The sequence below is a fragment of the Cryptotermes secundus genome, unplaced genomic scaffold, assembly GCF_002891405.2.
Source record: "Cryptotermes secundus unplaced genomic scaffold, Csec_1.0 scaffold696, whole genome shotgun sequence".
NCBI lineage: Eukaryota > Metazoa > Arthropoda > Insecta > Blattodea > Kalotermitidae > Cryptotermes > Cryptotermes secundus.
Window position 1 is genome coordinate 171,436 of NW_019734322.1, and position 26,085 is coordinate 197,520.

General features: G+C 39.9%; 1 protein-coding gene across 2 annotated transcripts in view; it reads right to left on the reverse strand.

The window, feature by feature from the left end:
- The window catches only part of LOC111868646 (ATP-dependent RNA helicase dbp2), a 36,407-nt gene extending 10,382 nt beyond the window's left edge, over positions 1–26,025 (reverse strand). The window contains exons 1-11 of one of the 2 annotated variants that reach the window (XM_023859491.2): positions 26,006–26,025; positions 23,700–23,790; positions 23,059–23,304; positions 22,824–22,949; positions 22,633–22,744; positions 14,807–14,995; positions 14,542–14,721; positions 13,807–13,979; positions 11,778–11,888; positions 8,073–8,134; positions 3,153–3,212 (exon numbers count right to left, since the gene is read on the reverse strand). In XM_023859491.2, the coding sequence (XP_023715259.1) occupies positions 3,153–3,212; positions 8,073–8,134; positions 11,778–11,888; positions 13,807–13,979; positions 14,542–14,721; positions 14,807–14,995; positions 22,633–22,744; positions 22,824–22,949; positions 23,059–23,304; positions 23,700–23,701 (1,261 nt within the window). In that variant the 5' untranslated portion in view covers positions 23,702–23,790; positions 26,006–26,025. Of the gene's footprint in view, positions 1–3,152; positions 3,213–8,072; positions 8,135–11,777; positions 11,889–13,806; positions 13,980–14,541; positions 14,722–14,806; positions 14,996–22,632; positions 22,745–22,823; positions 22,950–23,058; positions 23,305–23,699; positions 23,791–23,936; positions 24,035–26,005 lie in introns of those variants that run through there. The other variant, XM_023859490.2, reaches the window with a different exon arrangement.
- Between the last annotated feature and the right edge of the window lie 60 nt (positions 26,026–26,085).

The following is a 26,085-nucleotide window of genomic DNA, read 5'->3' on the forward strand; positions in this document are numbered from 1 at the left end:
TTTAAGATCATTTTAGTGAAAGTTTCATCCTTCAAGGCGTACCATTCACTGCTGAAATACTAAACAACCTGCTTCCATGGCCGAGATACAGGGCGCCCATATTATAAGGTAAGGTTATAAAACCACCATTTAAGATCATTTTAGTGAAAGTTTCATGTTCCTATCTCATAGAATTTAAGAACAATGATGAATAAATAATTTTCGAGCAAAATTTAAATGGCCGGCTGAATATATTACCGCAGGAGCCGCGGCCGCGGAATTTAAATGACCACGTCAAAGGGTTAACACAAGTAACGCTATCAATTGGGGAACTGAGAATCCACGCGTAACCCCTGAGTCAATGTGTGGTGTGGAGTGACCTGTGACAAAATGTACAGCCTGTTCATTTTTTTCAGAGGAAATTCTTCATGCTACCAGTTACCTACATATGCTCCAGGAATTTGTACTCCTGCAATTGATGTAAGATGGGGTACTGGACACCATCATCTTCCAACATGATGGCATTCAGCCACATTGGGCTCTCATAGTATGAGAGTTTTTAGATGACCCATGTGACAATCACTGGTGCAGCCATGATGGGCCCATCCCATGGCCTATGAATTTCCTGAACCTGAAGCCTCCAGACATTTTCATGTGGTGGTATGTCATGTCACTTGTGTACAGACAAAGACCACAGAATGAAGGTGATCTCTGACAGAAGATCACCACAGCCTCTGCAGAGATCACTCCAGAAATGCTGCGTGCCACATGGCGCAACTTGTCCACGCAGTATGTACTGTGCCACTTCCGCTGTGGCAGTCATGTTGAGTGTTAATGTGTTGGGACATGAAAGTGATCTCCCTCCTACAAGTGTACATACCATTAACCGGTAATAAAGTGGATTCTTTTCTGCAAAGTTTCCATTTCTTTATGTGACATCTAAAATGGATCACACTATATATCGCAATACAAGAATTGGACACATAATTTCAGGTTGTCTCAATACCGACATACTCGTATGATCTCTGAATCCTACTCCTACAGGGAAAAAATCAGCAAAAAAATAAAAACTGTTTTCATACCCTTGATTAAAGGTTGATCAATTCATAACTGTCATGAAAAATGCAATTAAAGTTATATGTCTTATGGCAACATGGTATGGGGAACTTTGTGATTCCAAAAATATTATGTGCCAGTTCAAATTCATACTATGTTGTCACAATGCAAAGAACTTTATCACATTTTATGTGAAAATGATAGTCAAAATTCATCAAATATAATTTACATCTTGGCAATCATCATGGAAATCATGTGGTGCAGTATATGGACATGAATATCTATATCATGCTGTCACATCACATTTTGGGTGAACACAGGTACAAAAGTGCTTACAGGAGCACAGAAAATAATGGAAAAGATGGTAACGATCCACCATGGTGAAAACATCAATGGATGATGACAATAAAAACATGTTCTTTGACTCTGCGAAGTTTCATAAATTATTTACTTTCCACTTTAAATTCCAATTCAAAAAGAAAGGATCAAGTAATGCCACTCAGGACAACTACAATACTAAAACAAATCTGCTTCATGAGCATTTCAGTAAACTGAAACCTGATTCAATGGCCAGAAGAGTACAGGGTTAATGTTAGTAAATTATAATTAGCTTTTAAGATTTCAGACCAACAAAGAGTTAAATTCTTTTATTTCAAATATGATACACCATTCTGAGCGTCTAGGGGCACACAGTAGTGTAGCTGGTTGAGGCACTATGCTACAAGCCAGAAGGTTGCAGGATCGAATCCCGATGTCATTAGACTTTTTTCAATTGACCTAATCCTTCCAGCCACACTATGGCCCTGGGGTCGACTCAACCTCTAACAGAAATGAGTACCAGGAATATTCTTGGGGGTAAAGGGTGGCCAGTGTGTAGGGCTGACACAACCTTGCCACCATCTGAGCCGAATATCTAGAAAATGTGGGAGCCTCAACATCTCACAACCCTACGGGCCTCCAAGTTCTGTTACAGGGATACCTTTACTTTTTTCACTTCTTTACATTCTGAGGGGCTATAGGGAAGGGCATTAAGAAAACTTTTATCTTTAATATTATTAGCTAACAGCTGAATAAAATTTAAATTAAAAAAAAAAGAACACTGACAATAAGTCTGAAGGCTCTGTGTGTGTCTACAACTGTTCTGAAGAACATTCTAATAAATTTACAGCATGTTCAAGTTCAACAGACACTGTAGAAATGGCTCCACTATAGTTCTGCGTACAGTTCCTCCCTTTCTTGCATCACCATGATTGTCACTGTGGAAACATCCTTGATATGTGTGTTGCACACAGAAAAACAGATATAAAACAACAATCTACCACAATTAAGAAAATTTAATTTATGAAGGAACAGTCCAGGTACTCCTGGTGTCACTGTAAGGGGTGGTTACAGTGACAGGCTGAAATTTTTGTTTCCCAAGCAATATATAAAACCAAGAAACTACTATGAATATTAATTGTGGCCAATGAGTCCTGTGATTTATAAGAACAATGTACAATTAATACTACATCTGCAGAATAAATTTATTATAGATAATATATGGGGGCAACATTACACATTCATTTTCTTAGAATATATCATTACTTCCCATCCTGCTGTGAAGAGATCCAAACATACATGGTGACGTGAATCAAGTCCACCTCTTTTTTTTCTCTGGTAGGTAATGACAATTAAAAACATTTAATCTTTCAGCAGAAGATGAAATGTACTATATGTCCACTGAAGCCTCTGCTTTATGGTGGTGATCTCACAATTAATATTCCAGCTCCATGAAAGAACCTTAAACCAAGTGATGATGGCCAAGACAAGCATTAAAATATTTAACAATTACGATGTTCAAACTTCAAGTGTTCTGTTACATTTACACACAGCTCCTCCCACAGCAGGCAATCGCACACTGAGGAACTAAATACATTAACATTTTCAAACAAGGATACACTCTGCTCAAAACCAACTGATACTATGTAACATCACAGGAAAACAGCCATACAGAATAAATAAAAAATTTAGTTGCATAGAGTGAAATTAAGAGACTATATAACACAAGTCTTTTCTCTGAGGTAGCAACAAGTAAACCCATTTGTCTACACAGGACTGGGCTGCACTAGAATACTTACCTAAACCACGTGCTGCTACATCTGTTGCTACCAATATAGATATCTTCCCACTTCGAAACTCTGAAACATGGTAAAAAGCGTGTAATAAATATCCAGCAGGTTACAGACTATACAAAATGATTATCACTGTATACATTAATTATACTCTTAGCGGACACCAGAAGCAGTCAAAAAACACTGTAAATCATACTTGGAAACATTCATTTGACCCAACATTCAGTTGCATGACCATGACACTTACTTAAACATTTGTGGCAGAATCCTTGCACCCACGTGGCTTTGTGAAATTCTGTGTAAAAATATTCAGAGTAGGCTTATGAGATCAAGAAGGCAGATGAGTGCATATGCATGAGCACATATGCACTCATGCATGTGTTCCCTTCCCATTTCAGTTTTTGAACCATCTGACCAATTTTCATTAAATATTATGCCAGTAGAGACCACCAAAACATGATAATTTTTGTTTTCCCACAATCACTAACATGACATACGTGTGGAATTCTGAGATCTGAATAACATTAATAACTAACTCTAGGAAGCTAAGACCTCCTCGAGAAGCCACCAAGATTTTCCTTACATTTTATGTAACATGAAGGCTCACAAGAGCCCTCCAACAGTTCCTGCCCCAAGCCCAATAAATCTAGTTCATACCACCCCACTCTATCCCTCTAAGGTCCATTTGAATATTATCCTATGAACTACCTCTAGGCCTTCCTAGTGGTCTCTTTCCTTCTGGTTTTCCCATCAAAATCCGATATCCATTCCTCTTAATTCTCCCATGCATGCTATGTGCCCAACCCTTCTCATCCTCACTGACTTGATCATTCTAATTATACTTGACAAAGAGTACAAGTTATGAAGCTCCTCATTATGCAGTTTTCTCCAGCCTCCTATCAATTCATCCCCTTTAAATCTAAATATTCTCCTCAGCACCCTATTCTCATACACCCTCAGTTTATGTTCTTCCTTTAATGTCAGAGACCAAGTTTCACATCCGCAAATAACAAGAGGAATAATTCTGCATACTCACATTTTTGTTTTCAGTATTTTAGCCTGTGCATTTGGCGTCTTTCTTTTTGGAGGGAAATGACTCCTCCAAGATGCCCAGTTACTCACTTCCTGCAACTTGACTGAAATCCCAACTTCTCACTTCACAACCTCCAACTCGTGAGTTTGTCCAAGGGCCTCAAAATATCTTCTTACTACAGAAACATAGCTCCAGTCGCCTGCTTTGTCCTCTGGTGCTGTTGCTGGCTGTCTTGCCAGGTCCCCTATGAATATGTCCCTTGCACACTGCAGAACAGCACAGTGAGTCAACCATCCTCAGGAAGCAGACAACTTCTGCCAGGACCCACCATCACCCCAGGTCCCTATCTTCACCTGTTGGCAGTGCCCTACAGCTAGAAACCGTACCCCATATTGGTCCTCCAGTGCTCCAACAGTTCTCCCTTCTGCCTCGTCATTAGGGACTTCCTGCTGCTCCAATAGGGTCTCTTTTTCTTCAGGAATTGCTTCCAAATCTGTGGTGATTAATATGTTCAACCTCCCTTTGAAAACTGCGGCCACTTCTTCCTGGCTGGCTTTTGTCTTCTGTAGGCAACCCTTATTCCCTTCCCACTAGGCATTCTTACTGGCTTCCATCCTGTCCTGATGGGTGTCCAACTTGGCTATTATTTCTTCTTGTATGGCCTCTGTCCTGATTTCATGGATATCCCCTGAGGAGATGAGGGAACCTTGAGGGGCCTCAAACATCTCATTACTGGCTCTTATTTCAGCCTTCATTTCCCTCAGACTTGTGTCCATTTTTCTTGCGTGACCTTCATTAATTTTCGCCATGTCTTCGGTCTTGTAGCTACACATCCATCTTGCCTCAGATCAATTCAATTAGTCCTATCCAATCCCACTTCTGACCCCAGTCATCGCATGTATGAGCAACTACAAACAGATTTTGACTGACGATACAATTTATTGGACTCTTTTGATACAGCATGTGACTACACTTTGCATATATATATATGAGGGGGGACCCAAAAATAACCGGAAACGACCTGTTGCGCGCACATGCTTTGTAGTTACGAGTTGTGCTGCTAGGTGGTGTTAGCTGGGGGTCTCCTGCGACTGTTAGTGAGCTGGCGTCAGTCTGAGTTAAGTGGTTTGTCTGTGGTGCTCTGTTGTGTGCATACCTGTTTCAACCCTTTGGTGATTAGTGAGATGGCCGACCAGAAGGAACAATTCTTTTAAGAAATTCTGGATCGTTCTGCACTTCACTTTTCAAGTAGCGGCAAACATTTTCAAGTAGCGGCAAACATTCACGCGGATTTCTTTTTGGTCATCTCCAAGCAAGCGAGGAACAAATTTTNTGGCATGTCTTCTGTTGACATGTTGCCAGATTTGAAACGGGAAAACCACTCGTAGACCTGTGATTTCCCCAAAGCATCATCATTAAAGGCTTGCCGAAGCATCCCAACAGTCTCGGCTGCAGTTTTCCCTAACAGAAAGCAAAATTTCACGCACACTCTTTGTTCCTTCTGGTCGGCCATCTCACTAATCGCCAAAGGGTTGAAACAGGAACGCACACAACAGAGCACCACAGACAAACCACTTAACTCAGACTGACGCCAGCCCACTAACAGTCGCGCGAGACCCCCAGCTAATACCACCTAGCAGCACAACTTGTAACTACAAAGCATGCGCGCGCAACAGGTCGTTTCCGGTTATTTTTGGGTCCCCCTTCGTATATATACACAGAGGGTGTCACAAAAAAATATACCTACTGTTTGACTGTCCATAACTCACTGAAATTTTTATATTTTTCTAGGTATAAGTAACTTGAAATAATGGAAGTTTTGGGGAAATAAAATTTGTGCTGGAGTGCTACTGGAAGTACGAGAACATCACTGAAGTTCAAAGACAGTTTACAAGGGAATTTCAAAGATATCCACCACCACTACAACCCACTGCTTGCATCAGAGATAAGTTTCAAGCAATTGGAACTGTTCAAGACGTCCATAAACAATGTTCCGGAAGACCAGTCATCTACCAGTCCCGCAAGAGAACTGCTGGAAACCCTCCTCCGATCCCCAAAGAAATCTGTACGGCAAGTGGCTCGTGAGACAGGAATCTCTAAACTGATCATCCATCAGATTTTGAAGAGAGTCCATTGGAAAAGTTACACTCCAACATTCCATGCAAGCAATGGTACATCACGTTGGTGGATTTCTTTGAAACTCCCTTGTAAACTGTCTTTCCACTTCAGTGCTTCATGCTTCCAGTAACACTTCAGCAGAAATTTTCTTTCCTCAAAACTTATTCGTACTTCCACCATTATTTCATGTTACTTATACCTAGAAATATATAAAAATTTCAGTGAGTTATGGACAGTCAAACAGCAAGTACATTTTTTTGGGGGGGGCACTCTACATGTATATCCCTCTCCCCTTCTCTCTCGTACTCGGGGTTCTTGAACTATCCCCGGCCTCAGCTACCAGCTTCTCACAGTAACAGCTCACAATGACTGAACCTCTGCAGTTCTCTAAGTCACTTACTGACTGACTGACTGACTGACTGACTCACTCACTCACTCACTCTCTCTCTCACTCACTCACCAATATGTACTAACGACTCACTAACTGTCCTGCTTATAACATCTTGGCATGGATCGCACAGAAGACAACCATTCCATTACTGCTATGCAAATGTTGCCACAGAAACATACTTCTTTGCGAAGCCATTATTTAGCAGTGACTGTTGTATAGCCGCTTCTTTCAGTCACTGCCTAGCAACAGGTGTAAACACACAATTTTAAATGATTTTCCAACATTATGGTGCTACAAAGAAAACTAACTTTCTTCATATTTCCCTCATTTTACATTTGTAACAAACGTAACTGAAGGAAGACGAGAGGAGCTAAATATGAACCAGCTGAGTTGAGACAGGATTATTTTCAGGCCACCTATTCAGGCTGGGGATAGGAAAAAGTCCTAGCCAAAGAAAGATAAAACAAATCTCATGAGTCCTATGTGAATGTGAGGTATTAGCTGATAAAGATTCACCATCTGCAACTGCATTTCATAAAGCCAACTGATTATCAAAATGCCCCATAAGGAAAGTACTACACTTCAGTTTGTAGGCAAGGACTGCTAGAGAGCTAACATAGGAAGGGGATGTAATTTATTCTTAGTCTTTAAAAAAAAACTCTGTGCTTTTTGTCCGCAAGCAAACTATACTGACTTATCACGATACATGATAACATATCATATTGTTTTAGGCCAAGAAATACAAATGTGAAAATGGAAGAGAGTTTCAGGTTACATTAAAAAATTTTAATTTCATCACTGTAACAATTATGATAATAGTAGCAGCAGCAATAAGGCCACACCATAGCTCAAGAAGTTGGTTGCTGGCTTCCCACCGTGGTGGCCCAGGTTCGATCCCAGGTCTGGTCAAGTGGGATCTGTAGTGGACAAAGTGGCGCTGGGGCGGGTTTTCTCCGAGTAATTCGGTTTCCCCTGCCAATCTTCATTCCACCAAATTCTCCATCATCATAATCACCCAGGGCAGGATACAATAGGCCAATCAGTGGCCGCCATGCCGAGTGGACCCAGTTGGACTCCACCCCCCACTAAGCAAAAAATTTTTAGCAGCAGCAATAGACCTGTAGGATTATAGCTCCATGCAATAAGGAAAACTGGCTTTTACTAATTATAGCTTGAAACTCTTGTTCTCTTATCAGCTAGTTTGTTTCTTGCAGTCTTGCATCATACAGAAATGTGGGCCTTATAACCTGTTAGTATACAAGATTATTGTGAATTTCTGTTCACCAGCTTGCAAAATGACCTCATCATAGGCAAAAAAGTGACCACCTTTTTAAGGCATTAACTATAAAGTCCCTCCCCAAAAAAGAAACAGTACTTTCCATACCTGATAACACATAATCACGCTCCTGCTGAGACTTGTCACCATGAATGCTTTTTGCAGGCCACCTGTTAACAATTGAATATATCACCAGCATTAATTACTACCTGAGAGTGTTCTAAATTAGTAGACAACAGATAAAAGCAGGTTCCTAACCATCCTCTCCCCTAATGATCACAGATCAACATTTCACCCAATTTTATTGGTCTGGTCCAAAATTCCACATGAACAAGGTTTATAACCCTCTGGTTCCTGATGTCAAGCGTAGTTCAGTGCATTAGCAGAGTGCCATGGTACACAACATCAAGGTAAACTTTTCTTCAATATCAAATTGAAACTCACATCAGAAAATCTAATGGAGATGATAAGATCAATCGAAGCCTGGGTATTTTATGAAACCCTGAACAAAATAAATGTTTACTCTTAAATAATGAGAATTCTAACATCTCTTTACCTGTTGTTAACAAGATGTGAGAATCATGGCATCCAGCTTAAACATGGGTTTTTGCAAGCACTGTATTCAGCAAAGGTGGCTTCAAGGAGTTTATCCTCTCTAACCTGTTTGTGGTTCTTTCCTGAATCTTCAACCTTATATAAATGAACAGATTTTCAAAGTCTTGCACTTGTCAGTTCCTTGGAACCAAATGCCATTTCCTTGTACTGTCAGTTAAGCACAGTGCATGTAAGGGGCTACACTGTGCTCAAACCTCTGGCTTTGTCAAATGTGAGGAACAAATATTCACTTGACTGTAATTATTCCACCAAACAGCTTACAGTGTTGTGCACAAATAATTTGTTTTGGGCACAAAATAAGAAATGAAACTGAGTTTGTTGTGTTCTAAGTTTGCATCCCAGGTCACGTGTTCTCTGATAAGCAGTAATGCCAACAATCTTCTTTCCCTTCAATTACTAGTCTGACCATGTTTGCTTCTTACTCTTTCAGCCCTGTAGGTGGCTGTCTGAGGTCCTGTTTCATGGCTCAAAGGGAATTATTCTGGTTTGAGCATGTGATGAGACACCCTGAAAGATCTCAAGCAGAGACATGCTCCACCACATCAGCAGGTGGGTCATATATGAAATTCTGGCTCAGAATTAAATGCAACTTTGGCCTGCTGGAGAGGTAACTAGTACTAAAATTTCTGTATTGTAATTTAACCAGACAGATTTCTCATTTTGGTGACATCTAAATATAATATGGATATTTGAGGACAGCTTAAACACTATGTTATGGGCTACCCACATTATAAGCAAAACTAGCAATTCTATTCTGAAACAAATAAAGACCACATGAGAGCTCCTCCATCCAACTACTCTGAAATGTATGATATTCATCACTAACTTGTTTTCTTTAATGCAGTCAGACTAGGACACAACAAGCTGTTTAAAAAACAACTTGATGAATAATGTTCATGCACTCAAATATACTAATGGTAAACAGCACCTACCTACAATCAACTGTGTGGGGAACTGCCAAATCATTTTCATACACACATACATACATTTTTCCCAGTTGTTTCTGTTAATTTTTTTGATTTTATGTTAATCCCTTAGTTTTGTTTCTTGATAACACTTCTAGCCTACTAGAACTACTCTTCTAATACTGTGTTCACACTGACAAATATCACTGCATAATCACTCCATTACAACTTTCCCACACAACAGACACGTCAAACCTACTTTTAACCAACATATAGTATCTACAAGCCACCATTTCAAAATCATAATGTTACTTCACTTCAAACTTGCAGCCAAAAGAGATGAAGTTCACACACATCAAATCACAAAAATGCTGACAACTTCCAAATATGGGCTGCCAGCTGACCTGATTTTGTTGCAAAATGGAATATTCAACATCATGAACATCGACCAACAAAATTTCCGCGCCAGTACACGACAGCAAATTTCTGGTTTCAAATGAAGCATTTTTAATTTGCACATACTGTTTTAAAATATTCTGAGATTATTATTTTGAACTCAATAACTTGAGTCTTTCATTATAGGAATTCACTCCCAGGCCACACTAGAAGTGCGGCAGGCCATGTGTATCCTGCAGGTTGCTCTTCCCTGTGCTAGACACACACTTCATTTCATGGCAGACTCAAGGCACTGTGCCACCAGAATCTCCTTTAAGAAAAGTAGGGTTCAATTTCCTGTCACACCTTCAGTTTGAAGCAAATGATAATGAAGACGAAGTTGAATGGTGTAGTACAACATTAGTAATGGAAGAAAGAGATGGGTGAAGAAGCATAATGTATTTTCAGCAGTGTAACCATACACATCCTTCACGGAAAGTCTTATTTGTTTGTAAGTAACGGTTAAGTTTAGCTGTAGAAATGAGATGCCCCGGAGGGATCATGGTCCTCTGAATTGGCCTTTTGTTGCGAGGGACAGAAGGGAGGTTGGTGAGTCCATTGCATTCAAGGGGGAGTAGGTATACCTTCTTTCGTCCGTGCCTGTGGGGGTGGAGGACCTGTGGATCGAAGCTTCGAGAAACTTCTAGAAGGTGTGCAGACCGGAAGGGGTCCGTGTATTTGGTCATGAAAACCTCCCAGTGGAAAGTTCGAGATGGCTAAGAACGTGGTTTCTGGAAGCAGCAGCGGGGGTAAGGGGTCAGTTAGTGGGTAGAGGCCAGGGAGTGAGGGTGTTCATGTGGAACCTGTGCTAGGGGGTTAACCGATCGAGCCCGCATCCAAAAAAACGACGTAAGCGAGCCAACACCTGTGTACCCCTGGGATGTAAGACTCATTCCGCTGAATTTAGTCGAGGCATACACCGCGTGAAGTGAAGCGTGTGGGGACGGGTGTAGCAGCAATGGACTATAATAACAATATTAACAAGTATGAGACGAGAGTGTAGCTGAAAGAGCAGTGGCCACACCGCTATGTTAGAAATAAAAGACAAAGCAACCATAAATGAGCAACTCACTTCAATGGACTTTCAAAGAAAAGTGAAGTAGGTAAGTTCACATGATATTTCATTAACATTAATATAATTATTAAAAAAAGAGAATAGATTTTAAAATAATGCACGTTAATTCTTTTCAAGTCTGGAGCTACATTTAATGAATATAAGAATGAAGGAACAGAGTCAATACATAGTTTCTTCAACAATATTTTGACTGAAGTTGTCACAGAGTATATAAAATGTTTTTTTTTAATATGTACTAACAAATGCACAATAATGCACTGTATTGGGACAGCTGCCTATATCAGCATATATGGAATTTCTTCAGCAGTGAATATAAAAAATTTACATATTAATTTGTAAAGAATGTGGAAGGAAGCAGTTGAGATCTAATTTAAGGTATACCTCAGAATTAATCTGAGTGACAGAAAATAATAAAAAAAAATCAGTCAGGATTGCTGATTTCAATGGCACAGTCAGGATTGTTGATTTCAATGGCAAAGTTTGGTTTTGTTCACTTCATTTGTTTCAATGTTCACTCCTGCAGATACAAATTCACTATTCTCAAGCCAACCACACTACAGATTTCAAGCCATACATAGCCAACGTTATTTATTCTTCCACGTTAAATGTTCGCCATTTAAAAACCTGATACAACAAAAAAAAGCAGAACTTAAAGTGGGATTCAAGCAATATGTAAAGCCATGATCTGTGCTACACAAATACTAACCAAAATGAAATTTGTCTAACAATGTTTAGCACATACATAACACAGGCTCACTCTATGTGAACTTCATGCCTACTTACCCATATCTGCTAATGCTCCGTGTGATATCATCAACTTTCCTCTTTGTTTCAACAAATATAATTGTCTTACTCTCCTCTTCTTGTGATATCTCCTCCAGAAGTTTCAGCAACCTAGTGAAGTTCATTATCAACATAAGAAAATTTGCAGACAAGATACATGTACTGATGCAGTTATCCACAAAACATGACCGGATTCATAAAAATCTCAAATCTTGATACAGTCATATTCCATTTTTTACATGCTGTGGATTTAACCTAAAACTTCAAGGTGTAAAAAAGGAATCAAGTTCATAATTTACTCCAGCCTAGCCTACACATAAATACTGGTACATTAAGATAACAGAGGACTGCAGTAGCATAGTTGGTTGAGGCACTATGCTACAAGCTGAAAGGTCGCAGATTTGATTCTCAATGAGGTCAATGGATTTTTTAATTGACCTAATCCTTCCAGCCACACTATGGCCCTGGGGTCAACTCAGCATCTAACAGAAATGAGAACCAGGAATCTTCCTGGTGGGTAACGGGCAACCAGCATGTAAGGCTGACAACCTCATTGTCATCTGTGGGCCAAACGCGTAGAAAATGTGGGAGCCTTGACGTCTCAAAACCTTAGGGACCTCCAGGGCCTGTTACAGGTATAGCTTCACCTTTTAATGTTTTTTTTTTACATTAACATAGCAAAATTTAAATAACCACTGCATAGTCTGTCAATGGCAGATGCCACTTAAGAACACAGTTCATGGCTGTCCCCAACACTGACCACGGACAGCTCTGTGAACATGCAGAACTTGTAAATAAAAGTTGCATACATCTCATGAGAAAATCCGTACCAAGGCAGCTTATCAAAATGATTAACAGTATTAAACACATAAATGTTTTCTATTTCAGTTTATGCTGTTACATGTACTGCAGACAGAACGGTTACCATGAAAGCAATGACCCAATAGCCTCGTGGCTAAGTTGTCAGCAGCGCATCGACCTGCATAGTCTTGTGGATCTGACGTCATGTTCCAGAGGCTTCTTGAGGGAGCAAATGAGAGGATTCCATGACTTGCTGAGACAAAACCCCACCTCTGTTCATGTTCTTGGGATGGACCTCAATCTCAATGGCATCCCTAATGATGCGATCCGTGTATTGGGGCTTTGTGGCAAGGACAGTGATATTGTGAAGCTGAATGCAAGGTCCAAAGTTGACACTGTGTACGGCCATGGCTAACTTGTCTGGATGTTCAAGACGGATGTGTCACTGGTGTCCACAGAACAGTCTCTCTGCCCAAAGTAGACCGTGTCGCACTCACAGGGTATTCTACATACACCCAGTGTCCTTAGTCCCAGGTTATCTTTGACTGGCCAGAGGAAACGAGATACATTTCTTTGGAGCCAGGCCCACTGATCTGATGATGTGCCAGGACAGCACTCTGCTGATTCAGTTGAATATAGTCCGGACACTGGCAGGAAGATGACTGAGTCTGGTTTATCATTGGCCTGACTGGTGCTCTGACATTTGAGGACTTTGTAGATATGCCAACCATTGTAACAGTTCTGCATGAAAATAGCCCTCAGGAAAACCAACTCTGCATGTAGGCTGTCTTGAATCCATAGAGCTCTAGCCCTGTGCACCAGTGTGGAAAGTACAGCTTGCTTGTTGGGTGGCAGTGGGACCCAGCATTAAGGCAGAGGTTGGTATGCATAGGTTTACAGAACACTGTATGGCCCAGAGATCCATCAGGTCTCCTGTAAATATCTATGTCAAGGAAGGGGAGGTGTCCTTCAGTATGTCATTCACCATGGAGACCAAAATTGTGGCACATCATTACGCCAACCAGGAAAAGGCATTTTCACTAGAACTGATCATATACCTCACTACTAGGTGAAATGCAATGAACTTGGTTGAGCTCATGTGAGTAGGATACATATATAAGCATGCTGTCGCATTTTCATTCATTAACTATATTTAAAAACTTGCAGAGAAAAGAGCATGGCTGATGGAAATGGCAAACTCTGTCATATAATATTAAAAATTTCTTACTTAGTTTCCTTCTCATATTCCTGACACACATCAATAATCTGAAGAATGTTATGGTTGGCTGCAAGTTGAAGTGAACCAATGTTGATTTGGATGTAGTCATTAAGAAACTCCTCTGCCAAATTACGCACTTCCTTGGGCCATGTAGCAGACCACATCAGTACCTGTCGATCAGGCTGCAACACAAACATTTTAAGTTAAATTACAGCATATTCAGTCAATCCTACAGAACTTACACCTGTCCACTGCCATAAGCACTGTTTAGCACATGCTGAATCACTGTACAGAGGTTATTTCCAGCTGTATATTTTGAATTTTTACAGTATCTTTCATAAAATACCATCTGAACTTGAACTTACATAAGACCAATGAACATGTATCATAGTATTCCATTCTCCTGTATGAAATCAAACTCTGATCTATCATGTAACTAGTCACTTTACTGACTGATAAGGAAACCGAAACATACATCTTGACAGACTAAGCGGAGGAATGTGATAGTGTACTGCAGAAAACCCTCAAATTTAAGTGGCTACACCACAGCACTACCTTTAAATTCAGATTATAACTTAATGCCAACTGATGGAACTATTGTTAATCAAAGAGTTGAACAATCCATGAGCAAGTATTTCTGGCCATTCGGGGTCCATGCACCAGCAAATTTTTTTACGTTAACTTCACTATGAAACACCACCGTACTTCAGATTTGTGGTTACTATTATATTTGTATCAGCATACTCGAATCTGTTCAATGATCTTGCGTATCTGTGGTTCAAATCCCATGTCAAGCATCCTGTCTGCCTCGTCCAGAACAAGGTAAGTACAGCGCTTCAGGTTGGTAGTTCCTCTCTCCAGAAAGTCAATCAGACGACCAGGAGTGGCAATGCATATCTCCACACCTCGTTCCAAGTCTCGTGCCTGACTCAAAAGAGAAATATTAGGTCAATATCTCCTAACAGGACACTGTAATAACATCATATTTGCTGCATCTGCTACATATTACCTGTGGACCTTTTGGTGCCCCTCCAAAGACACACGTATTACGGACATGTGATGATGCTCCAAAGTCCTGTGCTACCTGTTGAATCTGCTGGGCCAGTTCTCTGGTTGGAGCCAACACTAAAGCAATTGGACCATCACCTCTCAAAAGACGAGGTTGGCTGTTTATATGGACAATTGCTGGAAGAATGTACTGAAAGAAAATTAAACTAGCTTTGTTACTCTGGTACACATGTGAAGTATATGAAGTGCAGGTTGTACAGGAAAAGATGCATCTCTCAACTCTTGTAAGCATTCTAGTGGCTTCCTGAGCGATCAGTCACTTTCAGCAGTATCTTCATGCACTCATCTAACTCAGCAATACCCAAGTAATAACTTACTGTATATATTCACATCTAGCATCGCTGTCTCTGAATCTGACATCTGAACTCACATCAAGTCATTATAACATACCTCCACTTACATGGGACTTCATATTTTTCACAATGTCAAGATACAAGAAACAAATCAACAAATACTGATAGTGGATACAAATGCATACATACTACAGTTAAAGCAAGAACCACTTTTAAATTATTTCCATAAGATGGAAGGACGACTCAGACAGGTTCAGAAAAGTATACAGTAAATACACTTAACACAATAATACTGAAAATCTTTCAACAACCCCAAACCTGGCATTTAAACTCCTACTAGTTGTACACTGCAGTGGTAGTTTAATGGCCCTACAGCAAACATGTCTCACAGGATTCTTTCATTATCATAAAACTTGGAAATTATAAAAGCAAACTTTCTGAAATTTTTAGATATATTACAAATAGCCCCCTCGTTGGTGTCTCCACCTTATCGTGGTGAGGGGGTTTGAGTATGCCAAGGACCCTGAGAGCTATACCAGCGGTAGCGTAACTACTGGCAAGGCTTCCCTTGCTGGACAGGTCAAAGGTTAGGCAACAGACGAAGAGAGAGACCAAAAACCAAATACTGATGCTGGAAGCAGCATCATCAGCAACAACTTGAAGCACAGAGAAAATGATGCTCGAGATGGTTCAAGTTCATATAGCAACGGGCGTGACCAGAGTGGCTTGAACGGCTGTTGTACTGCGATGTGGAAAGCAATGGAAAAACTACCACATTATCACTTTTTCTGGATAGTCTCTTTCCAAAAACAGAGATACCATGTATGCAAGAGAGTGGCGGATAGAAGTTATCAGAAGACGTAAGAAGATACTGGATGATCTTGGGGACAGAAGAGAATATTTTTATTTGAAGGAGAAAGCTCTAGATCGCATTAAATGGAGAAACGGTTTTGGAAGAGACTGTGGACCTGTCGTCTGACAGATTACTGATAAATGAATGAATGAATTACAAATAGTCTAAAATCTCATGAAGCATATATTTTTATAAGATCTTATCTCATTTTCGGAGCCAGGATAGAGTAGCTGGTATAGCAACTGGCTACAGGCTGGATGATTGAAGGATCAGAGTTTGAGACCTGGCGGGGGTAAGATTTTCTCCTCTCCTAGTAGTCCAGACTGGCTCTATGGTCCACCCAACCTCCTATTCAATGGGTACCAGGGGCTCTTCCCCTGGGGGTAAAGCAGCCGGGTCATGAAGCTGAACACTCACCTCCAGCTGCTGCAGAGGTCAAGAAAATGTGGAACTATATATCCACTCCCCCATATGCCTGCATGGCACAGTGCTTCACTTGTTAAGCACAGGGACTTTACCTTTTACCTATCTCATTTTCTGTTAGAAAGGAGCTTTGGTGTAGTAGATCTTGAAGCAGTGATCAAAGCACAAATCTATTACAAAGCGACTGCACCAAAATGAGGTTTCGTTTTCTTTTTCCACCTGCCCACTTGTCTTGCAGCAAACTGCACACCTCTTCATGTGTTTCACCTTCTCAGAGGGAGGCATCCTTTCTACAAAATGTCTTTGTCAGTCTGTCAGATGTCAGTGTTTTCAAGGAGGTTCCAAAGCCTTCCTAGGTGCTTCAAATAACTCTTTTTATTATTTTGAAGTCAATGCCAGATGGTTTAGTTGCTTTATGTTCTGACTTTCTCCACAAAGCACAAGGACATTATGTAACAAAATATTTAGCAACACCTGAACAGTTCTGTGTGTCAGTTTGTGCTTCTCTTTTACTCAAATTCATATGACTGCAGATTTTGATCGTTCATATCTACTCCTCCCATGAATTGATTATAATCACTTACACCTCTCAGTTTATGTAGGTCTCTTCCTCTTCTCAAAACTTCGCCATAGTGTCAGTGTGAAATGTGGAAATGAACGACACAGACTTCAACAGTTAAGATAAGAAACTCTTGAACTTATTCAAAATGTCATGGGAATCTGCCAGCAGATCACCCTTCTCATCCATCATCAAGTTAGTTCTAAGTTGGTACCTCTTCTTATACACATTAATGCCTCTATGTAAGTCTCTAATGGTCCTGCTCTGTGTGCTGTACGCTCATTAGTTTTGTCATTCAGAGAGTCCCTCTTTTTGTTCCTAAAATGTATACTAACATCACATATTACACTGTTCAGATTATCTCCATTTATCCAACTTCGATCCTATAACCATTATACCTGGGCTTCTTTCCTCTCATTGGCTAATATTCTTATATTCTAATAGTCTCCAAAGCTCTACTGAAATCCACATCATCCTCTTGGTTTTCCAAAGCTGTGAACCTCTGTGATTTTAACCTGATGTTCTTTACCTTCCACTTTGTTGTTTCATGAGATTATACTTCTCCATGTCAAACTTCTGTCTTATTCACTTACTTACTCTATATAACTTCTGCAACCACCACAAAGTGGTTGCTACAAATCAGCTACTCTGAAAGACTGAACAGCCAGAGTACTTCAGTGCTGGCTCAAAATGTGATCAATCCATGTCTTTCCACGAGATGTTCAAGTGAATTTATGAATGTTGTAATGTGGAAATGTGGTACTCCTGCCAATTAGGTTTTTGGATGTGGCAAAGTTCACTAATCTAACTTCATGTAAACTCTCTTTCCCAACTGTTCGTTTTAAAATATTTTCTCTGCCTACTCTGGCACTGAAATGTGGGAACAAAATTTTCATGTGGTACTTAGGGAAAGAAAGCCTATGATTCAGTTAGGATGGAAGTATTGTATAATATTCTGATAGAATTTGTAGTACCCATGAAACCTAGTGAGGCTGATTAAAATGTTTTTAAACGAAACGTATAGTAAAGCCCGCATAGGTAAACATTTGTCCGATAATTTTCCTATCCAAAATGGTCTAAAGCACGGAAATACTTTATTGCCACTGCTTTTCTATATTACTTTAGAATATGCCATTATAAAGGTCCGAGAAAACGAGGTGGGACTGAAATTCAATGGGACACATCAGCTGTTGGTCTATGATGATGATGTGAATCTAACCATAAAGAAAAACACACAAACTTTAAATGACGCTAGTAAGAAGGTTGGTCTAGAAGTAAACATAGAGAAAACTATGTATATGCTGCTGTCTTCCCACCAGAATGCAGGGCAAAATCATGACATAAAGACAGCCAAACAGATGTTTTGAAAATTTGGCACAGTTCAGATATTTTGCAAGCACTATAATAAATCAAAACCTGATTCAAGATGAAATTAAGAGAGGGCTGAATTCCTGTGATGCTTGCTACCATTCAGCCCAGAACCTTTTGTCTTCTTGTCTGCTGTCCAAAAACATAAAAATTAGAATATACAAAACTATAATTTTGCTGTGGTTCTGTATGGGTGTGAAACTTGGTCTCCTGACATTAAAGGAGGAACACAGACTGAGGGTGTTGAGGAGAATATTTGGACCAAAGAAAGATGAAGTGACGAGAGGTTGGAGAAAACTACTATGTATGAAGAGCTTCGTAGCCTGTACTCTTGGCCAAGTACAATTAGAATGCTCAAGTCAAGAAGGATGAGATGGGAATGGCATGTAACATGAATGGCGGTGAAGAGGAATGCACATACGTTACTAGAGGGAATGCCAAAAGGACAGAGACCACTAGGAAGACAAACATGTAGGTGGGTGCATCTTAGAGAAGTAGGATGGGATGGTGGATTGATTGGCTCAGGATAGAAACCAGTGGCGTGTTCTTGTGAATGCAGTAATAAACCTTCGAGCTCCATAAAATGCTGAATGGCTGCACAATTAGCGGCTTCTCAAGAAGCACTCAGCTCCATGATTGAGTAATGAGTGAGGGTAATTAGGGAACTGAATGAATATGCACTCTAGTTCCCGACAGCGTTGCTAGGCTGTTGGCAAACGCAGCGTCAGACAACAGTGGTGCCTATTACGTAACTGTTTTCTGTGTTGTCCGTAACGGGGCTAAATAAGGAGCAGCGAAGACTATTCAAGTTACTTACGAGTTGGCCAGGGAAGAGTATCCAGTCTAGTATTTGTAATACTGCAGATAGCAGTAGTTGTGAGATTGTAAACTTTGTGATTGCAAGAGCGAATGTGCTATAAAATTCGCTATATCCAATAAGGCGTGAAGCTATTTGTCGCGTTCTACATCCAACACGTAACAGTATAGTAAAGTCTGTATAGGTAAACATTTATCTGATAAATTTCCTATCCACAATGGTCTAAAACATGGAGATGCTTTGTCGCCACTCCTTTTCAACTTTTCTTTAGAATATACCATTAGGAAGGTTGAGGAAAACCAGGTGGGACTGAAATTAAACAGGACAAATCAGCTGTTGGTCTATGCCGATGATGTGAATCTACTGAGTGATAATATAGATACCATAAAGAAAAACACACAAACTTTAACTGATGCAAGTAAGGAATGTTATATTTTAGCGTCCTGTTGCACTGATTTAAGTCCATGATTTATTTAATCCGTCTTGCAGTGCATACACTCATTTATTTCCTTCTCTCCCTCGCACTACATGTTTCGGCATAATAATGCCATCTTCAGGTGCTTACTTATCCACGTCAAACCAGTTCATTGCATGCCATGTTCACACATTAAAATAACTAAAATATGTATCTATCTATCTATCTTTGACAATGTATATGATAGATACATATTTTAGTTATTTTAATGTGTGAACATGGCATGCAATGAACTGGTTTGACGTGGATAAGTAAGCACCTGAAGATGGCATTATTATGCCGAAACATGTAGTGCGAGGGAGAGAAGGAAATAAATGAGTGTATGCACTGCAAGACGGATTAAATAAATCATGGCAAGTAAGGAAGTTGGTCTAGAAGTGAAGAGAGAGAGAACTAAGAGTATGTTGCTGTCTCATCACCAAAATGCAGGGCAAAATCATGACATAAGGATAGGAAACAGATGTTTTGAAAATGTGGCACAGTTCAGATATTTGTGAACAATAACAAAACCTGATTCAATATGAAATTAAGAGGAGATTGAACTCGGGTAATGCTTGCTACCATTCAGTCCAGAACCTTTTGTCTTCTCATCTGCAGTCCAAAAGCATAAATTTATAATATATAAAACTATAATTTTGCCTGTGGTTCTGTATGGGTGTGAAACTTGGTCTCTGACATTGAGGACCATAAACTCAGGGTGTTGAGGAGAATATTTGGACCGAAGAGAGATGAAGCGACTGGAAGTTGGAGAAAACTGCATGAGGAGCTTCACAACTTGTGCTCTTCTCAAAGTATAATTTGAATGATCAAGTCAAGGAAGATGGGGTGGACAGGGCACGTAGCACAAACGGGGGAGATAAGGAATGCATATAGGATATTTTTGGGAAAGCCAGAAGGAAAGAACCACTGAGAAGACTAAGGCATAGGTGGGTGGACAATATTAAAATGGATGTTAGATAGGATGGGCTGGTATGGATTGGATTGGTCTGGCTCAGGATAGGGACCAGTGGAAGGCCTTGTGAACATGGTAATGAACCTTCGGGTTCCAGAAAATGCAGGGAAATTCTTTGGTAGCTGCAGAATTGCCCGCTCCTCAAGAAGGGCTCAGCTCCGTGAGTAATTTTTTTATTGCTAGTGGGGTGGGACTAAGTCCTTTGTACTGCAGCCACTTCTGGCCTATTGTACCAGCCCCAGATGATAGGTGAGGGTGATTGTGGAGCAATTGGTGGAATGAAGATTGGCAGGGGAAACCGAAGTACTCGGAGAAAACCTGCCCTAGTGCCACCTTGTCCACCACAAATTCCACTTGACCAGACCCGGGATCGAACCCAGGCCACCGCAGTGGAAAGCCAGCCACTAACCGCTTGAGCTATGGCACGGCCAGGCGCCATGAGTTATGAAGTTGCATTATAGACCTTATACTTATGATCTATAAATGACAGACTGCAATGTCAGTTTCATTCCATGTCACTATTCAGTGAGGGGCTGAAAATTAAGTCCAGCAAAGGGTGGTGTGAACAAATGACATGGAGGAATACCTACTCTTTACAGCAAAGACCATAACTTAACAAGAAGTTACCATCACAATTCAACGCACTGTCAATGAAAAACCAGAGTATTTTGATGCCCCACCCAATTATTCCACTGAGAGTAGAGGCAAAATCTGCTGTCATAAAATTTCAGGCAATGAAAAGATGGAAGCGGCTGTAATGTTAACAGTTGTAGGCAGCATGAAACTACCTCTGTACATGGTATTGAATCAAAAGAACTATGCCTAAGGCTAAGTCATCTTGGAAACAATATCATCTGTCAAACTAAATGTGGATGACTAAACAAATTAATGGTGGACGGGTTACAAGCTGTGTGGAGCAAGAGACAAAAGAACTGTTGACATAGTGAAGAATGGTTGTGCTGGACATATATAAGAGGTCGAATTTATGTGTCAGACCTGTGATTCATGCAATGACTACTGACCTTGTGGTCATACATGGTGGAGTGACGTCTTACTTACACATGCTAGTAAATAAGCCTTTAAGGATCATTTGAAACAACTGCATTCTGAATGGTTCTTGGCATGGTCCATGTTCTGACACCAACTGGGACAATAAAGTAGTCCAGCACAGAACTGCTGTGCCAGTAGACAAAGACCATTGAGCTGGATCTCTCCAGAAGTGGTACTCAAAGAATTTCAAAAGTGCTGTGTACCTGAACAGGAGAATGTGGAAGACACTGGGAATGTTGGCCGCGAATGTGTGTGTAAGCCATGAATGTGAAACAGAAAATGTGAGCCTATAAGGATAGTGAACAGAGCAAGTGAACAGAAGCTGGATAAAGGTTAATGATTTCATGAAGGAAATTACTTCAATATCACACATTTTCTAATATTAATTCTCCTTCACATGTTTACTAAGCGTCTGAAATTAGTTCATAAAATTTTTTCATTGTGCAGATGTTTCCTAGTGCAGATCATCTCACATTTAAAATCAAATTCCATTTGGACCAATACAGCAACACGCTTTCCATCTCAGTTCTTGAAATTGTTTCTAAATTCTTGAACTGAGAAAGTCTTTCTTGCACATTCCTTTCACAAATATATTCAGTTCTTTTTTTAATTTGTTTCATTCTGGTTCGTCACACTAACAGGTTTACAATTAAGTTTATTTCAGTCCAATGTGACATGTGTCACACTGGACTGAAATAAACTTAATTGTAAAAAAAGATATTCAGTTTGTTCATTTTATTCGTCAAACTATACCTAAATACATACAACTTATGTCTTGCGAGTATTTGAATGGCAGAACCTGATTCAAACAAAACTAAGGCAGAAAGAACACTGTTCCCTACCAAAGCCAACAAGAATTTTTCCATGTTTAAAACATATTGTGAGAAAGAGTTAAGAGAGCTTGCATCAATTCCTATGCTCCCACATGGAAAATGCCCTTTAATAGCAGAGCCCTCCTTATAGTTTAGTTTACTTACAGCCAGCGTTTTCCCAGAGCCAGTTTGTGCTATCCCAACCATATCTCTGCCACTCATGGCAATTGGCCAGCCTTGGGCCTGAATGGCTGTGGGATCTTCAAAACCTTGTCTCCTGCAAAGGAATCTGATGATCAGCACCATTACCATGTAATCATCTAACTGGCAGTGAAATTACCAAAACTAAAGATTACCTGATTTCATTCATGACATAGTCAGGAAAGTTACCCTCATCAAAGCCAAGGTTAGGGTGTGGAACATTATTGCCTTTCACTGTTATTTCCTTGCATGATCTGTATTTGATTACTTCATGCACTGGCCTGAAATAAAATCAACATTGAAATCACAGCATATTCATCCATAATTTGTGCATCCCTGCATGGACCTTGTCTTACATCATAAGTAAATTAGCAACTCAGGACAATTTACCGGTTAACAACATTTTGATGTGGTACATAGAAATCTTTGCGAAATGGCTGCAGGCTACTCATGTCCCATCTTGGCTTCCTCAGCCTTTCACCTGGCTGCTTCCCCTTGAGACTATTTCCTCCTCCTCCACCACCTCCGCCACTCCCACCTCCTCCAAATCCCCTTCCACCTCCAAAACCGCCTCCACCATAACCTCCACGCCGGCCTTCTCCTGAACGGCCTCTGTCACGGTTACGATCACGATACCTACAAACAACAAATTATAAAATATGAAAAAAAAAAAACTTCGTCCATGTATTATCTACTTTCTTCACCCTGAGAAAACGAGATCTCATTACAACCTTTTCATATACTTCTATACTATTATTTCCATTCTCAAGTTCCAAGTTCTGATTGTTCTATATCGTGCTTCCAAATGCTTACGAATAACACAATTAATTATGCGAAACAACACATGTCCAAATAAACAGACAAGACACGAATAAGCATACATTATATTGAACACTAGTCCAACCAAGCAAACGAATATGAAATTAAAATTTTGACATACAAGGCTTCATTAACGAGGCCTGTTTCAGACTACACTTAAGTAAAAATAACTACTGCTGTATATTATATATTTATACCGTATATGAACTCACATGTTATTTACTGACGCTTAACGACCCTAGTTTATTTCATCCACCGATTAGACCTGCACATAAAAGACACTGCAACTTTCGATACGTGCTCCTGAAAGAAAATCATTAATTATTAAATACGAAAGCTAATGCGAAAGAAAAATAAACTGCACGGACTGGAATGTGCTGAATTAACAGCCAACGTGGATATAACTTTCCACAGTTCCACATAATTACAAAATAATCACTGGAACTCACCAACTCAACACAGACAGACAGCCGAAAAACACAAACCACCTATATGAGAACTACTTTCGGCCGGAAGTGCATAGGAAAAACTAAAATTTGTAGAATATACTTCTCCAAACAGATATATATAAATGCTTTCAAAAATAAAGACATGTATTCTTCTCTTGTGATAGAACATCACATTATGATATTTTAATAAAAATGTATTAATTAAAATACTAATATATATAGGACTACTTCTCGACTGAAACGGATGTTACGTCTACTACGTATATTGACGATATTATTCCAACCAGCGAAGATCATGTAGGGCCGAGGGCCCACCAAGAAAACTGGCAACCGCTATCTCCGACAAAAGTCGCCGATTTCAGGCAGGCAACTTAGCAGGCGCATACTGAGGAAACTTGTATATTTCAGTAGTAGCTCACATCATCATTAAGTAGGTATGTTCTTCCGACGTAATGCATGATAGCATATTCTAATTTCGTGCACTTACCTTCTGCAATTCAAGCTGATTGTTATAATATGGTGGTAGTTGAGACCGATTGAGACGGCGTGAAAAGAGAGGACGACGAACATGAGAGAGAGAAAGCGGAAATTAAATATTGGTTATATAACATTGCGTCTGACCGGACAGAAAACTCGTCGCTCTCCGTATTGTTTTAGGCTTTGCCTAGCAACGGCTGTTTACTCGCTGTTACTAAGCAATGATAGTTGCACTGTCACTGTAACGTTTGCTCCATGCCCAACCCCCAAAGTTGGAGGACCTCCCTTTTTTAGCTGTCCGTGACTGCTTATTCAATATGATCTACACTGCTGTGAATGAAAATGCAGTTGATACACATTTACTCAGAAAATAAATCACAGCTGTGCAGGAAGGTATAAATAACCTTATTAAAAGGATCTGGTTTCAGCTATTTAACATACCTGCAGTGACTTGCCCCCCCCCCTCTCTCACACACACGCATGCACACATATTCATGCTAGAAACTAATTATAACCTTATATAACTTTATTCCAATATGTTCCATGAATACATATATCAGAAGCACTGCACAGAAACAGCATTTACATAAATTTACCGGAATTTGCTCAATGATCTTGTGTATCTGGGGTTCAAATCCCATATCAAGCATCCTGTCTGCCTCATCCAGGACAAGGTAAGTGCAACACTTCACGTCTGTTGTTCCCGTCTCCAGGAAGTCAATCAGACAGAAGATGTTAAGAAGAAAAGTATAACCTCCATTTTCAGGGTCAAACATTAAGCCAAGCAAGAAACTAGCATGAAGCAGCCTGAAGACTACATAACATTATAACCCAAAACCTAGAATTATTTATAGCCATTGCTGTGAGAACATCAAATCTAACATAAAATAGATCTGTGCCTATGCTAAGGATCATGCAATGAAGAGGCATGGTGGAGTGGAGGTAAAGCTCCAGATATTCATTACTTCATGATCCAGCCACTAGACTGTCAGAGAAAGAAGGGGAGACTGTAGTGAAGACAAAGATCTATCAGGAACTGAACCCTGCTCATCCAGCCTGGGGCCCTTGCAGCATACAAGAAATAAGTTGAGAGATCATCAATATTATTACAAAATAACAACCTAGATTTAGCAGCAATTTGCAATTATACCATTCAAATGTCATGTGTGTGCATAAAATAAAGTGAAATATCTTTACTTAAACTATTTTTCTTGAGATTAAAGCCCTCAGTTTCTCGCAATAGAGTTTATCGGGTACAAAAATCACGTTTTGAGTACAAACGTGGCGGTCTACTAACAAAGCACTTAGAGGACTTTGAGCTAGTCCTGATGTACGTGTATGACAGCTATACTTCAAAATCGCTAATGTATGCTTTTGTACTAGTGTTGAAAGCCTTACGATTGTGTGCGTCTCCATTCGAGTGCTCTTTTATCATTTGTCTTAAATCAAGCTACATAAAACCTATACATACGAAAGTCTAGTCTCCAAGTGTGCAATAATCAGGAACTTAGTGAAAATATTCTATAATACTCATAGAAATTTTACAGTTAAATAATTTATAAGAGATTAAAATGCTATGTCTTATTACCAACCCAACTTTCACAAACGAATCACGCACGCGTGTCATTCACGAACTTTATTTGTTGACAGCTGACGTAAGGGCGCAACGATT